The 17,338-nt window shown below is 49.2% G+C and overlaps 1 protein-coding gene and 1 long non-coding RNA gene across 3 annotated transcripts in view; both read right to left on the minus strand.

Moving 5' to 3' along the window:
- The window catches only part of wscd2 (WSC domain sialate O sulfotransferase 2), a 342,002-nt gene extending 330,326 nt beyond the window's left edge, over window positions 1-11,676 (minus strand). The window contains exon 1 of the mRNA XM_086012017.1: window positions 10,566-11,676. Coding sequence (XP_085868143.1) covers window positions 10,566-10,995 — 430 coding nt within the window. The 5' untranslated portion in view covers window positions 10,996-11,676. The remainder of the gene's footprint in view (window positions 1-10,565) is intronic.
- Window positions 11,677-11,735: 59 nt separating this feature from the next.
- Window positions 11,736-17,338, minus strand: part of LOC147103575 (uncharacterized) — a 268,407-nt gene continuing 262,804 nt past the window's right edge. For both annotated transcript variants that reach the window (XR_015081795.1, XR_015081796.1), the window contains exon 3: window positions 11,736-11,864. This is a non-coding gene — a long non-coding RNA (uncharacterized LOC147103575). The remainder of the gene's footprint in view (window positions 11,865-17,338) is intronic.

Below are 17,338 nucleotides of genomic sequence, written 5' to 3' on the forward strand. Positions count from 1 at the left end.
AAGTGAACACTACCTCTATAAAAAACACAATTAGATGCTTTTAACAATGCGCTCATGAACCAGGTAGTCTGGAAAGCATTTGGGATGAGGGTCCCCTGATGGGGGAGGGGGGACGGGGTCTGTGATGGGGGGAGGGGGGACTCGGGGCTGTGATGGGGGAGGGGGGACTCGGGGCTCCTGATGGGGGAGGGGGGACTCAGGGCTCCTGATGGGGGAGGGGGTACGGGGGCTGTGATGGGGGAGGGGGGACGGGGGCTGTGATGGGGGGAGGGGGGACTCGGGGCTGTGATGGGGGAGGGGGTCTCGGGGCTCCTGATGGGGGAGGGGGGACGGGGGGCTCCTGATGGGGGAGGGGGAACGGGGGGCTGTGATGGGGGAGGGGGGACGGGGATGGGGGACGGGGGCCTGTGATGGGGGGGGGACGGGGGGCTCCTGATGGGGGAGGGGGGACGGGGGGCTGTGATGGGGGAGGGGGCACGGGGGCTGTGATGGGGGAGGGGGGACGGGGGCTGTGATGGGGGAGGGGGGACTCGGGGCCTGTGATGGGTGAGGGGGGACTTGGGGCCTGTGATGGGTGAGGGGGAACTCGGGGCCTGTGATGGGGGAGGGGGGACGGGGGGGCTGTGATGGGGATGGGGGCCTGTGATGGGTGAGGGGGGACTCGGGGCCTGTGATGGGGGAGGGGGGACGGGGGGGCTGTGATGGGGATGGGGGGACGGGGGGCTGTGATGGGGGAGGGGGGACTCGGGGCTGTGATGGGGGAGGGGGGATGGGGGGCTGTGATGGGGGAGGGGGGACGGGGGGCTGTGATGGGGAGGGGGGACTCGGGGCCTGTGACGGGGGAGGGGGGATGGGGGGTTGTGGGTGGGGGCAGGGGGGGGGAGGAGAAGACCATAATTCTATTCACTGTTTCTGTCTCTTGAAGTACATTCTGGTATAGATGACATGATTAAAACTAGGTCACGCTCTCCACTCACACAATAAGCCATTCCTGGGGAGGGTGGGCGGGGGAAATATCGCCTTCTCACGTGAAGCTGGTGATTCATGCTTGTGTACGAGGGGTTATTTTGCTCTCCCAGCTTGGAAGCCGTGCTTGAATAGCGAGCAGAAGGAGGTTACAGAGATAGGGAGGGGCAAGAACACAAAGGGATTGAAGCACGAGTTTGAGAATTTTAAGTGCGAGGCATCTGGGGGACCTGAAGCCAATGCAGGCCAGAAAGGACAGGGGCAATGGATGGGCAGGACTTGGTGCAGGATGGGATACAAACAGGCTTTTCAATCATGGACGGAGCATGATACCAAGAATCATCTGATGTGCACACATGCAATTTTCAGCAAAGGGTCACTGGATAATAATCAGAAGCTGGAACCTGACTCATTTTCTCTACTAACTTGGGGGGCGAGGCTGAATCCAATGACGAGATTACTGTCACGGACATGAATCAGTCATTCATGTGGAAATGACTTATGAAATAATACTGGGCGGCCTGCTGGTGGCGCTGTCCAGGGAGAGTATAAATACTCGGGCATGGGCCCAGCTTGCTCAGGACATTCTTTAACAGGAACTAGTGAAGGACACAACTAGATCTCCATGTTGAAAAACAGTTGATTAAAGCTTTGTTTAATGCTCAGAGCAAGTGCCTAGTAGTTTTCTTACGTCAGTCACTATCTGGGCTGAGATCGGAAAACTTAAAGAAAGAAAGACTTGCATTTATATAGCACCTTTCACAACCTCAGCACATCCCAAACACTTTGTAGCCAATGAAGTACTTTTGAAGTGCAGTCACTGTTGTAATGCAGGAAAGGCAGCAGCCAATCTGCGCACAGCAAGCTCCCACAAACAGCAATGAAATAAATGGTCAGATCGTCTGTTTTAGGTGTTGGTTGAGGGATTAATATTGATTCAGGGAGAACTCCCCTGCTCTTCATCAAAACAGTGCTGTGGGATCTTTTATTCCCATCTGAGAGAGCAGACGAGACCTCGGGTTAACGTCTCATCCAAAAGACGGCACCTCCGACAGTGCAGCACTCCCTCAGTACTGCACTGGAGTGTCAGCCTAGATTTCTGTGCTCAAGTCTCTGGAGTGGGACTTGAACCCACAACTTTCTGACTCAGAGTGTGAGAGTGCTACCCACTGAGCCACGGCTGACACCGTGAACACAGATCAGGGATTGGACCTGGAGCCTCCCTGCTCTGTATGGCTCAGTATCATTTCTAATGTTCACCCACTAGAAATCCCACTAGAAATTCCCAAGTAGGAATATTGTCGCTGGACAGCAATCAGGAGTGGGAAGGTTCAACCGGAGAGCAAGAAAGCACCGATGAATTGCAGTCCAGCAAGAGTCAGCAGCTTCAGGAGAGGAAGGGAGCAAACTGAGGGAAAAATTGCTATCAGCAAGTGATCGGTGGGAACTGAACTTAGATCGTTTTTAAAGGTAGAATAATTGCTCCTCTTTAAAATAACCTTTTTTTTTGCCAGTTATTGGGGGGAACTGATGCTGTGACGTTCTCCTTCACCACTTCTCTCGCCTGTTAATTGCTGCTAATTATTTTTACAGTTTTGCCAGAACTCCTTCCCAAGCACATATGCTCTTGGTGCATTTCATTGGCGCAGTGTTGCGCAGGTGTGAAAGATTACTGCGCGAATAAAAGTCAAGGTGGCAGCTTAAACCAGCCGACAAGGTTACTGGAATGATCTGGGGAAGCTCACTTAAACAGGAAACAAATGTGAAACCAGCCGTCGTGCAGCTATTGGCGTTTTAACTTCCCTTCCCCCTTAGTCTCTCTCGGGGGGTGCCGGGTTTTCCCTTGGGTATGAATCCACAGTTGCAGGTTGCCCTCTGCACCTGCCCAAGTGACTATTTTTCACGGGCGAGCGTCCATAGGGAATGCCAACGGGCTACTGAAGGAGGCTCCCGAGCCGATCCCATTTTCTCACATTGGCCGCACAGGCCCAAATCCTCCAGAGGTCACTGGATCATAATCAGGGGTGGGACCCAGTGAGCTGAAGTCAATTAGAATGCCCCTGTTACCAAAGGAGTTGAGATCCACTAACTCAACACAGGGAGCCTGGGACAGTTCCGGTCTGCATGATTCAGTTCCACGCTGGGCATTTACCTACTGGCCCATAATGGAAGGTACATGCAAGTTATGTTTTTGGTTCACGTTCCTCATTTAAAAAAAAATTGTTCTGGGGACGTGCAAGGCAAGTATTTACTGCCCATCCCTAGCTACCCTGAGGGCATTAAAAGTAACCCACATAATGTGGGGCTGGAGTCACATGTAGGCCAGACTGGGTAGTAGATTCCCTTCCCTGAAGGACATTAGTGAACCAGTTGGGTTTTTACAACAATCCGGCAAGTTTCATGGTCATTTTCTGGTACCCGCCCACAAATTGATTGCTTTCAATTTTCTAATCGGCAATGGTGGGATTTCAACTCGCAACCATCAAGCTACTAGTCCAGTACCATTGACCACTACCACTAGACTAATCTCAGAATCATTAGACTGTTTGCCTCCTTGTTTCCCATAATGATATGAGGTGTCATGGAGATGGTTGCTTTGGAGATGGTTTTGAAGTAAAGAGAACACCTCTGGACTCATACGGAACAGCGCAATTCATCCTTGGAATGCAGTGAGGGAAAATTGTTCTGGTTTCCCCGCTCCTTATTACTGTCCAAGGACACTACTGGAGGTGTGCGTGTCTGGTGGGGACAGGATTGGGCTCAGCTGCAATGTGCCCACAGCTGGATACCGTGCCACCCATAGTGCAGGCCGACACATGAATAATTGCCACCCGGGCAAGATTCTGGAGGCCAAGTGCTGCCTGTGAAGCCATCCTCCGCTAAAGACGTCAAAACCTTCAATAGTGGAGGAGGGAAAAAGGCAAAACCGGAGAGAGAAATTGATATTCCAACACTTGTAAAGCATCGTCTCCTGCCACTTTGATTCATGATGTTGGGGGTCTCGCAATACTTCATTTATTCGCATGCACTGCAGGTGTGTAACATAACGGATTCAACATATCCTACAAGGTAACAAATCAGCACAGCTGTATAAACTATAGGTGGTAAATATAGAGGTGGTGCTTGAAGCGCTTGCTTTCGCATTTTTACCAATTAATTAATTCCTAACCGAACGGATTTATTTAACCCTTGGTGTATCCCCCAGGAATTTAACATTTGGTGTATCTCCCAGGAATTTAACCCTTGGTGTATCTCCCAGGAATTTAACCCTTGGTGTATCTCTCAGGAATTGCACAGAGAGGTCTCTGGCAAAGCTCAAACCTTTTTACGTTGGACGGCGCCTCCCACGTGAAGTTATTGGATTTCATTGGTGAATGCTGTGTATCTCAAGGTGAGGGATGACTCTGTGTTGTAATGGGACATTTTAAAGAGGATTTTACCTCATCAGTCCGGGTTGGATTGGAAAGCAGATCCAAGTGGCTGGCGGTGGAGGGGAGTGGGGGAACGGTGAGGGGAAACAGGTATTTTGATAAATTGGCAATGCCTCGATTTTAAAATGCTCATCCTTGTTTTCAAATCCCTCCATGGCTTCACCCCCTCCCTATCTCTGTAACCTCCTCCAGCCCCACAAGCCTTCGAGATTTCTGCGCTCCTCCAGTCCTGGCATCTTGTGTATCCCCGATTTTAATCATTGTACCATTGGCGGCCGTGCCTTCAGCTGCCTAGGCCCTAAGCTCTGGAATTCCCTCCCTAAACATCTCCACCTCTCTCTTCTCCTCTAAGACACTCCTTAAAATCTAACTCTGTGAACAAGCCTTTGGTCACCTGTCCGGATATCCTTATGTGGCTCGGTGTCAAAAATATTTATTGATAACACTCCTGTGAAGCGCCTTGGGACATTTCACTATGTTAAAGGCGCTGTATAAATACAAGTTGTTGTATTTTTTTTAAAATTCGCCCCAAGTTTCTCCCTTCCTCTCCTCAAGACACTACTTATTTCCCCAACCACCCTCACCCCCCACCCCAGCCCCCAATCGGAATGCCCCTCCTGAAGCATTTACCTTGTGCTAGAGACCCTGCCCCGGGCAAGACGCTTCCCATGGACTTCCTGTCCCTTTTGGTCGGGGGCGTTGGGAAGCGGCCTGCTAATGAGCCTCGAGCCGAGGCTTCCTGCTACCTTAAAATCGAGCGGAGAATCTCTGGGAAGGGATTAGACAGATATTGAAAGGATTGTGGCTGAGTTCCAAACCAGGGCACCATCAGGGGAGCTATCATATCGACAGCACAAGGAGCGGCCAGTAAAACTGAATGCATTGCATTTAACTGAGAGTTTTGAACCCTGTAATTTAAATAAATGATCCAAATACTTGTCAGAATTTAAGATGCAATTCAATAGTTCAAGTTGGAAATTTAATTGAATTGCATCTTCATTTCCCAAACTTGAAATTCGATTATAGTAAAAACTCTAGTTAACCGTGTAAGTTACAGAAAGACACTTAAGCAGACAGTACAAACAGATTCAAAAGGCAATTAGATGCAGAGAAAGGATTGAGGGATTTCCTGAGCAGATGGGTCAGTGGGAAATGACCTGTCAAAAAGGGAAAGGCTGGAGCCGAGTGATCTGCTTTGTTTCCATTAAGTTATTAATAGGAGAGTCAGCTTTTATGCAATATAAATTCATACTGTACTATCTACTACACTGAACAATATATGGCAAGACTAATAGAGTCATTACAAGGAAATAATCTAACTGCAGGGGCTCACATGACACCATAAACTGTAACAGTGTTATTACAGTCATTAATACTTCAAAGCAGATATCAGAATGGATCAACAATAGGTAATGCACCGTTAACACAAGAGGGACCAAGACAATATAACCTTGCCAAAAACTGAATATAGTATTATATATATATATATAAAATAATAACAGATACCCTGGAGCTATGTGACACCAATAATTTAGCTTTGGTATTCAGATGACTGTTGAGTGAGTGTCTTGAACAAATGTGGAACTCGCTACCACAGGGAGTAGTTGAAGGGAGTAGCACTTTTAAAAAAAATATTCGTTCACGGGATGTGGGCGTTGTTGGCAAGGCCAGCATTTATTGCCCATCGTTAATTAGCTGGCGTTTATTGCCCATCCCTTAATTGCCCTCGAGAAGGTGAGCCGTCTTCTTGAACCGCTGCAGTCCGTGATACTTCTTTGTAGCGGTTTGGTACAACTGAGTGGCTCGCTCGGCCACTTCAGGGGGCTGTTAACAGTCAACCACATTGCATTTAACTGAGAATTTTGAACCCTGTAATTTAAATAAATGATCCATATACTTGTCAGAATTTAAGATGCAATTCAATACTTCAAGTTGCACAGATGCGTTTAAGAGGCAGCTAGATAAGTACATGAGGGAGAAAGGAATAAAAGGATATGCTGAGAGGGTTCGATGAGGAGGGATGGGAGGAGGCTCGTGTGGAGCATAAACACCGGCATAGACTAGTTGGGCCGAATGGCCTGTTTCTGTGCTGTACATTCTACCTCTTCTGAAACCCCTTTCCTACTACTATTTCTCCCCTGATCTGAAGGTTGGTGGTCTGAATGGTGAACATCCCCTCAGTTGGTTGGGTTAGGCCATTAACGTTTATCAAGGAGTACCACTGACCAAGAATATTCATTATCCTATATACATACTCTGCATTGGTTTTTCTAGTATAAATAGATTTTTTTCTTAATAAGCCTGATTTTCATGAATTGGGATGTTTTACTATTTTAATGGCGCTATATAAATATAAGTTGTTGAAGCCTGCAACAACAACTTGCATTTATATAGCGCCTTTAATGACCAAGTCACATAACGAGAAATTAGGGTAGATGACCAAAAGCTTGGTCAAAGAGGTAGGTTTTAAGGAGCGTCTTAAAGGAGGCAAGAGAGGTAGCGAGGCGGAGAGGTTTAGGGAGAGAATTCGAGAGCTGAGGGCCCAGGCAACAGAAGGCACGGCTGCCAATGGTGGAGCAATTAAAATCAGGGATGCGCAAGAGGCCAGAATTAGAGGAGCGCAGATATCTCAGAGGGTTGCAGGGCTGGAGGAGATTACAGAGATAGGGAGGGGCGAGGCTATGGAGGGATTTGAAAACAAGGATGAGAATGTTAAAATCGAGGCAGTGCCTGACCGGGAGCCAATGTAGCTCAGCGAGCACAGGGGTGATAGGTGAACGGGACTTGGTGCGAGTTAGGACACGGGGCAGCCGCGTTTTGGATGAGTTGAAGTTTATGGAGGGTGGAAGATGGGAGGCCGGCCAGGAGTGCGTTGGAATAGGCAAGTCGAGAGGTAACAAAGGCCTGGATGAGGGAGTCAGCAGCAAATTAGCTGAGGCAGGGGCGGAGTAGGGCAATGTTACAGAGGTGGAAGTAGGCAGTTTTAGTGATGGTGCGGATATGTGGTCGGTATCTCACGCTGGGGTCACGTTGCACAGCAAGGTTGCAAACAGCCTGGTTCAGCCACAGAGGTTGCCAGGGAGAGGTAGGGAGTATCACCACAACCAATAATAACATCACAGTCATTGATTCCAATTACCTTCTACTCTCTTTAGCTTCCCTAATACTGTTGGGGGGAAAAATTCAGTATCGCCCCATTTGTGGCGCCGTTATCGGCCGTGTGTAAAGTTTAGCACCTGGCGCTAATTATTGCCTCCGACTGCAAACTTGGCTTTTATCGCCCCTGGAGGTGATTGGAGCGCTAAATCAGGTGCTTCACACCTGTCTTAAGGCGCAAAGGCCGAGGAGTGAGGCGCTACCTCAGAGTGCTGGTGAAGCAAGGAAGGGCAAATCAAAATGAACCTGCAAAGTGCTGCTCAGTACCCAAAACTCCTTCACACAGCGTTGAATCTCTCCAGAAGTCTCTCTCTCAGAATGCGTGGTGCAAAAATGTCACCGACAAAAAAAGGCAGGAAGCAGTCGCCTTTAAATAGCGCTCCCCTAGTCCCTTCCTGACTGCAAAACGCTCCCCTCAACCTGTCGTTGCTAGCGGCAGGCGGTAAGGCAGGGGGCGCCACTCAATATCCGGTCCGGGGCACTAACGGGGCGTTGCGCACTCGATTGACGTCACAAACTGCCGGCGCAGGAGATCGTGGCGGCAGTGTTTAGCGCCGCCGCAAAATGTCTAGTTAATTTCGCAAGCGGCACAAACATCACCGTGCCCGGGCGCTAGTTGCTTTGCGCCCCAATTGGCGCCCTCTTAAGGCGCTAACGGGAGGCACAATCAACTGTATTTTTCCCCCTTGCTGTTCCCAAGGTAAAAAACCCCAGTTTCTGAACAATTTTCCGGAGTTTCAACACCCAAGTTCAAAGACATTGCATGAGCTGTGGGCGGAACATACAGGAAACTTTTTTTATCCGGCACGGACGGGGCCGACGTGGTGCCAGTTCATCAAAAATTCCGGATAACCGAACGCTATAGTAAAAGATACGGAGCTGAGAGCTCCGTATAAAGCAACAAACCCACAGCTTCAAAACAATGGCCACAAGTTGCAAGTGTCTCTGTAGCTTAGCAACAGCTGCAGCCATGCCCTTGCACAGCAGCACATGGAGGAAGGCAAGTAATAAAAGTTACCTGAACGTACTCCTGAATTTTGCCGGTTAACCGACATTTCCGGTTACTTAGGTGCCGGTTAATCGAAAGTTTCCTGTATTAATGAGCAACCTAACATATATCAGACTCTTTCACCTGCTACAGCCCAAAACGTAATATTATTATTCTGTACAGGTGGTGGGGAGTCAATCCCACCAGGTGAGCAGATCAGAAAATCTGCTATGCACGCTCTATGATTTTCCCACCTACTGAATGGTCAGGAAATCAAAGGAATTGTATGCTCCAATTTCCACTATGTGCTCCCCATGGGCAAGGCATGGACTTGTAAACTGACTCTTTAAAGGGTTTCAACTTCTTTCCCACTTCAAAACAGCATACATTAACATTTCAAAGATATGAGGTGATTTCAGATGTCAGTGCGTGAGGCTAGACAGTGAGGGAGATGTCCCACCCACACCCGCTTCACCACCCCCTCCAGAAAGGTGGCTGTCTCAAGATCATTTTGTGCATTGCTTTCTCTTCTCCAACGTCAAGCCGGAAGAAGTTGACGGGGGGTGGGGGTGGGGGGGGGGGCGGTGGGTGGACTTCCACTGAGCTGCTCCAGCTCCGCCGCACGTAACTTTGCCGGGAAGTGGGGTTTCCGCCGCGCTTCCATTGAAGTTATGGCAGGGAGGCGAAAGGAGCTCAGAGGAAATGCCCAGCCCGTGAGTTATACTTTTCACGGCCCCTGAGCCAGGCCTTACAAACACCGGACAGAAAATCACGCTTTGGAGCGAGAATAACCGGCAGTGCACCTTTTCCAATAAGATGGGTGCGAAATCACGCCGGTGGTGCAGAGCCACAGAATATTTAGCCCAAACTCTCAGCCACAGCATTTAAGGGGAAACTAGATGAGGAAGAGAGCAATAGAAGGATTTGCAAATTTTTAAATCCTCATCCTTGTTTTCAAATCCGTCCACGGCCTCGCCCCTCCCTATTTCTGTAACCTCCTCCAGCCCTACAACCCTCCGAGATCTCTGCGCTACTCCAATTCTGGCCTCTTGAGCATCCCCGATTTTAATCGCTCCACCATTGGTGGCCGTGCCTTCAGCTGCCTGGGCCCGAAGCTCTGGAATTCCCTCCCTAAACCTCTCCGTCTCTCTCCTCTTTTAAGATGCTCCTTAAAACTTACCCCTTTGACCGAGCTTTTGGTCATCAGGCCTGATATCTCCTTATGTGGCTCGATGTCAAAAATGTCTTTAATCGATATCGCTCTTGCGAAGCGCCTTGGGACATTTCGCGCTATGTAAATGCAAGTTGTTGCTTTTGTTGTTTGATAGGGTAAGATGATGAGGGGTGGGAGGAGGCTCGTGTGGAGCATAAACGCCGGCACGGACCAGTTGGGCCGAATGGCCTGTTTCCATGCCGTAGGCGCGATGTAACTCGATGTAACTGACGCCTGTTTTAAATTCACATTCTCCTGGTTACTTAAGGCCACCTCACTGAATATTACACTACAGCAAGGTTCCTGCTTGATGCAGAATGGAAGTCTGCTTCTGTCACATTGCCATCAAATGGTTTAAAAAAAAAGAGGGTAAAATACCCATGTCAAACTGAAGCGGTATAGAATACCAACAAACTGAAGCAGTATGGAATACCAATAACAAGTCTCATTTACCTAGGATTGATTGCAAGGTCAATCCAGTCTTAGTGAATGAAGCATTTGCATTGGTAATTTTTCAAAGTGTCCCCAGGGAACTTGTATCCCAATGGCCAACCCCATTTCGAAAATGTATTCATTTGAATATTCTCATTTAAGAGTTCGATAAATGTGTAATCTCTCCGTTTTTGTAAACTAACAGTTGCCATGGAGATAAATAAACTGCACCAACCTTCCTTGCTTATGTAGCATGAGGTCCCTTGGCAATTGCTTCCGATGTAGGGTCAGATGATCTGGTTTCCACCCCTCACAGTAAAGGGCGGATAACGAATTACACGAGAATCGGCTGCAATTTTCAACAACTGATCTAACCTACCTTTGTTTTCCTCCTGGTCTCTTGACATTTTCCCCTTCAGGGCCCTGCTCCAACTCCCAATGTGCTCCCCGGATCTCAGCTTGTCCACAGAGTCTTGCGAGACGGGTTTCAGCCAGGGGGGGCCGTACCTCCGCGGCAGCGCTTGGGGCTCGTCGGCCCACGGCTCCCTCTCGGCCGCTTCCTTGTACGCCCTCCCGAAGGGCAGGAAGGCAAACTGCTGGAGTCCTCCGCCGCCCGCCGAGCCGCCCAGGGCTCCGTTGGCCGCCCCCTCGCCAGGATGCGAGGCCCTGCCCGGCACGGTGCTGTCCCCCACAAACCCCGAGTGCAGAAATACCAAGCTGCCGGCCATGAGGTAAACGATTATCAAGGTGAAGAATCGGACAGGCTTCCGTCGGAAATACCGCTGGATCTTTATCACTAATCTGGCCATTCCCGACTCATAACCTTCTTTTAAGTGCTTTTTGTAATTCAGGACTGCAGGTAAAAAAAATAGACTATTATTTCAATCAGCAGCCAGATGCTTTTCCAAAAAAAAATACCACGGGGGAAAGTTTTTGTAATCCACGCTACGATTGTTCAGTTGCCGGGTCGACTATTTCCTCTCAACTTGTGCTTCGACGGTTTTGTCTTTCCTTTCGATACAAAAAGTAATCAAAAAAAAGCCTTGCAAATCCCAAGGCGATCGTTCATAAGGTAGCTGTCATCGTCGTTGAGTTCCAAGAGCTACTTATGTTCCATCATCAATAAGGAAGAGGAGGGAACGGTTGGAACCCCCCCCCCCACCCCCCTCACCCCACGCTGTTCCGTCCAGAGTAAGAGGACAATTCGGTCGTCCAAATTTCCGTCTGATGAGACACGGTCTGGTTGAGCAGGCTGTAATCTATATTCAGGCAGGGCTGTCTTAGCAGAGTATTTTGATATCTTCCCCCTATTTAAATTCTTCAGGAAGGCCCTGGGGAGCTGAGTGACGGAGGACTCATATCTGGTAAACTGAGTGCTTGGAGACGGTTTGAAAGTGGATCAGCTGACACAGTTCCCAATTGGCTTTCAAATCCTGAACGTAGCTTTCTTGTCAGCATCCTTCTGTCCTTTTTTTTGTTGATTTCTCACCCCCCCCCGCCTCCCCACTGCCCACCACCTCCCCCCCCCACCCCCACCACCACCCCCCCACTTCGCGCAAAATGGGTCTCGTTCAAATCACCCCTCCGAGACTCAGGCGCGGGGACGCGAGGCTGCGAGCGAGACGCCCTTCGTCCGACAAGCTCCCACTGACTTTGTCCATCTGCATGGGTTCAGCTCCTGCGAAAACAGAACAGCACAGAAAATCAGAAACTGTAGTAACCAGTGACCTTTGCAGAGCGAGACGAGAGAGAGAGAGAGAGAGGCAGCAATTACGGCGATAGTCAATTTATAACCTGGAGATGAAATTAACTTTATGGATCCGAGCGCCAGTTTTCTAGTCGTTAACAAATTTGCAAAATGTCAGCTGTACCAGTAAAAATACTGCCAGTCGTTTGTAAATTTGACTTATTCTCTCCCACTTAAAGCTGTGGCATACCAGAATGTTTTTTTTTCTTATACCATTTCAATCACTTAAAAACAGCCCAAACCTCTCTCCTTTCTTAGGTGGTGTGATGGGTCGGACGGTAAATGCATTGCCCCCACCCCGCCGGTGTAGCACCGAGTTATAAAGAATCGAGAAGACCCCCAGGCTGGATTCCCGATCTGGGCTGAGTTAGCTGGTCACGGCCAGGGTATTTGCAGTCATTGTACCATTGGCCTGCAAGGAGCGCACGTCAACCCAAGCACCCCACCCACCCGCCCCCTTCAACCACCGTCTGCCCCACCTGTGACAGAGACTGTAGGTCTCGCATTGGACTCATCAGTCACCTGAGAACTCATTTTTAGTGTGGCAGCAATTCATCCTCGGTTCCGAGGGGCTGCCTAAGAAGAAGATTGGCCCTTTGAGCTAGGTTGTGGGAAAGGGTTTCCTGCTCCTGTTCGCTATCCAGCGACTGCTGCTGGACAGACCATGCTTGTGGACATCAGATGTGGACAAGATTGGGTGCACTCCTTACCAAGCAAACAGAAACCCTACCTTTGCGGATTTCTCATGTAACTCGGTGTGGAAACTCTTAAGCACGGTGCTGGGTTTCACTATGTGTCAAGCTGACCGCCCCCCCACCCACCAAAAAAAAGGTATCATATCTCCTGAGATGAATAGACAAGAAACAAAAACTTCGGAGTAAACTTACGTTTCTTTTTGAAGTCCCCCACCCCCTGCCCTCGAGGGGATTAAAGCGAAAACTCCAGACTGGATATTATTTGGCTTTCCACAGATGACGTTCATTGTGTTCCATAGACTATTTGTTCGTCTATGTCTGTCCTTATCCACAACATGTCAAATTTCTTTTTAGGTCAATAGCCGGCGGCAAGCTTAGCAGCCTGGTAGTTTTGTTTGTTTTTGCACTGATCTATTATGTAGGAACACAGGGACAAAAGTAGGCCATTCAGTCCCTTGAGCCTGTTCTGCCATTCAATTAGATCACGGCTGATCTGTATCTCAACTCCAATAACCCGGCTTTGCGCTATATCCCCCCAACACCCTTACCCAACAAAAATCCATCGGTCTCTGTTTTGAAATGATCAATTGACCCCCAGCACCAACAGCTTTTTGGGAAAGCAAACTCCAGATGTCCACTACCCATTGAGCGAAGAAGTTCTTCCTGACGCCACATTGAACTCAATCTGCCACAGTTTTGCCCACGCTTAATCGATACATGTCCCTTTGCAACTTTCTGCTCCCATCTACACGACCCAGTGTGCCACTTAACTTAGTGTCGAGCTATTGGGTAAATATTCACTGAACTGTCCGATTCATGCATAGCAGTAATGACAGATAGAGAAGGCATCCTTGTTTTCAAATTCCTCCCTGGGCTCGCTCCTCCCTATCTCTGTAACCTCCTCCAGCCCTACTACCCTCTGAGATCTCTCCGCTCCTCCAATTCTGGCCTCTTACGCCTCCCCGATGTTAATCGCTCCACCACTGGCGGCCGTGCCTTCAGCTGCCTGGGCTCTACGCTCTGGCATTCCCTCCCTAAACCTCTCTGCCTCCCTACCTATCTCTCCTTCCTTTAAGACACTCCCCAAGAGGAACCTACCTCCTTGACCAAGCTTTTGGTCACCTGTCCTAATATCTCCTTGTGAGGCTCGGTGTCAAATTTTGTTTGATAATCGCTCCTGTGAAATTTTACTATGCTAAAGGCGCTATATAAAGGCAAGCTGCTGTTGTTGTACAACAATAAAATAAGATAATTAATCAGAAGAAAATGCAACTAAAGTTTGTTTCCCAATGCCTAATTAGAGGTGGTATCAGCGGCGGTGGACCTTAAAACAGCGGGAGACCAGGCAGCGCGGACCTCAGCAGAGGAGGTGGCAGCACTTAAACTGAGCGGGAGGCTGAGACCAGCGCAGACCTAATCAGCGGCATCGCGATCCCGAGCAACCACGTCAGCAGTAAATGTCTGCAACTCGAGGAACTTCGGCTCAGAGTTGTTGAGCTGGAGTACGAGCTGCAGACATTGCGATGCATCAGGGAGGGGGAGAGTTACCCGGACACTTTGTTCCAGGAGGCAGTCACACCCTTTAGGTTAAGCAGTACTTTAGAGTTCGTCAGTGGTCAGGGACCGGAGGGTGTGACCGCGAGTCAGGAAGGTATGGGGACCCAGGATTTAGTGATGGAGGAGCCTCAGCCCTGGACCTTCTCCAACAGGTACGAGGTACTTTCTACCTGTATGGATGAGGAAAAGGACTGCAGGGAGGATGGGCAACCTGACCATGGCACCGTGGTACAGGGGGCCATCCAAGTGGGGGGAGAAGGAAGGAATGTGGTAGTAGCAGGGGACAGTATAGTCAGGGGGATAGATTATGTTCTCTGCAGCCACGAAAGAGAGTCCCGAAGGATGTGTTGCGCGACTGGTGCCAGGGTTAAGGATAGTTCCTTGTGGCTGGAGAAGAACTTGGAGTGGGAGGGGGAGGATCCAGTTGTCGTGGTCCATGTAGGAACCAACGACATAGGTAGAACTAAGAATGAGGTTCTGCTGAGGGAGTTTGAGGAGCTAGGGTCTAAATTAATAAGCAGAACCTCAAGGGTATTAATCTTTGGATTACTACCTGAGCCATGCGCAAATTGGCATAGGGTCAAGCAGATCAGAAATTTAAATGCGTGGCTAAAAGAGTGGTGTGGGAAGAAGGGGTTTCAATTCATGGGGCACTGGCACCAGCACTAGGGAAAGAGGGAGCTGTTCTGTCAGGATGGGCTCCAGGTAAACCGGGCTGGGACCAGTGTCCTGGCGAATCGAATAACTAGGGCTGTAGATAGGGCTTTAACCTAAAAAACGGGGTGGGGGGGGGGGGGTCAGGTGATGGGAAATTTAGAAATCTAAAGAGAAAGGTCAAGGCAATAGAACAGTGTAGAGATTTGGGTAAAAATAAGCAGAGAGTGACAGGAAGGGACAGAGAGTTTAACAGTAGCAGTGCAGCAGAGAATAAGGTCAAAGCAGGACATAATGGTAAAAAAATTAAATTATAGGCTCTTTATCTGAATGCACGAAGCATTCGTAACAAGACAGATGAACTAGTGGCACAAATAGAGATAAATGGGTTTGATCTAATAGCCATTATAGAGACATGGTTGCAAGGTGGCTAAGGTTGGGAACTCAGGTGGAGAAATTCAGTTGGTTGCACCACCCGTTAGCGCCTTAAGAGGGCGCTAAGTGGGTCGCAAGCCAACTCGCGCCCGGGCGCGGCACTGCCCATGCCTCCCGCTAAATTCCGCGGGACGTTAGTGGTGGCGCTAACCGTTAGCGCTGCGCCGCTGCTGATGACATCATCGATGTGCGCAGCGTCCCGCTGACGCCCCGGCCGCGATATTTGGCAGCGCCCCCTGATATACCGCCGGACGCTATGACTGACGGGGTCAGGGGGGCCTACCTGCGGCCGGGGAGGCGCAAATTAAAGGCGAGGTGCGGGCCAGCCATTTTTGTTGCTGGCCGCCTGCCAGCACCTGCCTGCGCTCCCATCCCCAGCCTCCTGATCCCCCCCCCCCCCCCCGCGGAGTGCCGGCTGCGCTCCAAGAGCCCGGCACTTCTCTTTGGTGCCGTGCTCTTTTGCCGGCACTCCCGATCCTCGGGGGCCCAGCTGGGCCCCAGATCGCGCTGCACAAGGCCCCTCCCCTTTAAGAAGGGGAGGAAGGCCTGCAATACCGCAGCGTGACGTGCCGCAGTATGTGGAACTGCGGCACGTTGCGCCACGATATTCACTCGCAGCGCCCCAAGAGGGATGCGGGGCGCCTCCAGTAGCGCCGTGCTTCCCTTTGGGGCGCAACAACTCAATTTCCGGTGGGCGGGCGTGAATGTTTCCGGGGCGTGACTTTTAGCGCCCTGGCGAAGCTGGCGCCCCAAACGGGGCTATACTCAATTTCTCCCCCTCAATGTTCCAGGGTACTTGACGTTTCGAACAGACAGGCAGAATGGAAAAGGAGGGGGGTAGCCCTGATAATAAAGGATGACATAAGGACAGTAGAGAGAAAGGATCTCGGCTCAGAAGTTCAGGAAGTAGAATCAGTATGGGTAGAGATAAGGAATAACAAGGGGCAGAAAACACTGGTGGGAATAGCGTAACAGTAGCTATACCATTGGACAGAAATAGTAGGAGCTTGCAACAAAGGTAATGCAATAATCGTGCGGGACTTTAATCTTCATATAGACTGGAAAAATCAAATTGGCAAAGGTAGTCTGGAGGACGAGTTCATGGAATGCATTCGGGACAGTTTCCTAGAACAATATGTCATGGAACCAACCAGGGAACATACTATTTTAGATCTTGTTTTGTGGAATGAGACAGGGTTAATTAGCAATCTCATAGTAAAGGATCCTCTGGGGCAGAGTGATCATAATATGATAGAATTTCACATTAAGTTTGCAAAGGATGACCAAAAAATTGGTAAAAAGGGAAAAAATAGAATGAGAGAAAACTAGCAAGAAATATAAAAGCAGATTGTAAGAGCTTCTGCAAGTGTGTAAAAAGGAAGAGAGTAGCAGAAGTAAATGTTGGTACCTTAGCGGCTGAGACAAGAGAATATTATGGGGAATAAGGGAATTGCAGAAACATTAAACAAATATTTTGTATCTGTCTTCACAGTAGAAGACACAAAAAGCATACCAAAAATGGTGGGGAACCAAGGGTCTAATGAGGGTGAGGAACTTAACGTAATTAATATAAGTAGAGAAAAAGTACTAGAGAAACTAATGGGACTAAAAGCTGACAAATCCCCTGGACCTGACGGCCTACATCCTAGGGTTCTAAAAGAGGTGGCTGAAGAGATAGTGGATGCATTGGTTTTGATCTTCCAAAATTCCCTAGATTCTAGAACGGTCCCAGCAGATTGGAAGGTTGCAAATGTAACACTGCTATTCAAGAAAGGAGGGAGAGAAAAAACAGGGAATTACAGGCCGGTTAGCCTGACATCAATCGTCGGGAAAATGCTGGAATCCATTGTTAAGGAAGTGGTATCAGGGCACTTAGAAAATCATAACATGATTAGGCAGAGTCAACATGGTTTTATGAAAGGGAAATCGTGTTTGACAAATTTATTAGAGTTTTTTGAGGATGTGACTAGCAGGGTAGATAAAGGGGAACCAGTGGATGTAGTATATTTGGATTTCCAAAAGGCATTCGATAAGGTGCCACATAAAAGGTTATTACACAAGATT

The sequence above is a fragment of the Somniosus microcephalus genome, chromosome 19 (assembly GCF_052327205.1).
Source record: "Somniosus microcephalus isolate GS21.2 chromosome 19, FLI_Smic_1.0, whole genome shotgun sequence".
Classification (NCBI taxonomy): Eukaryota; Metazoa; Chordata; class Chondrichthyes; order Squaliformes; family Somniosidae; genus Somniosus; species Somniosus microcephalus.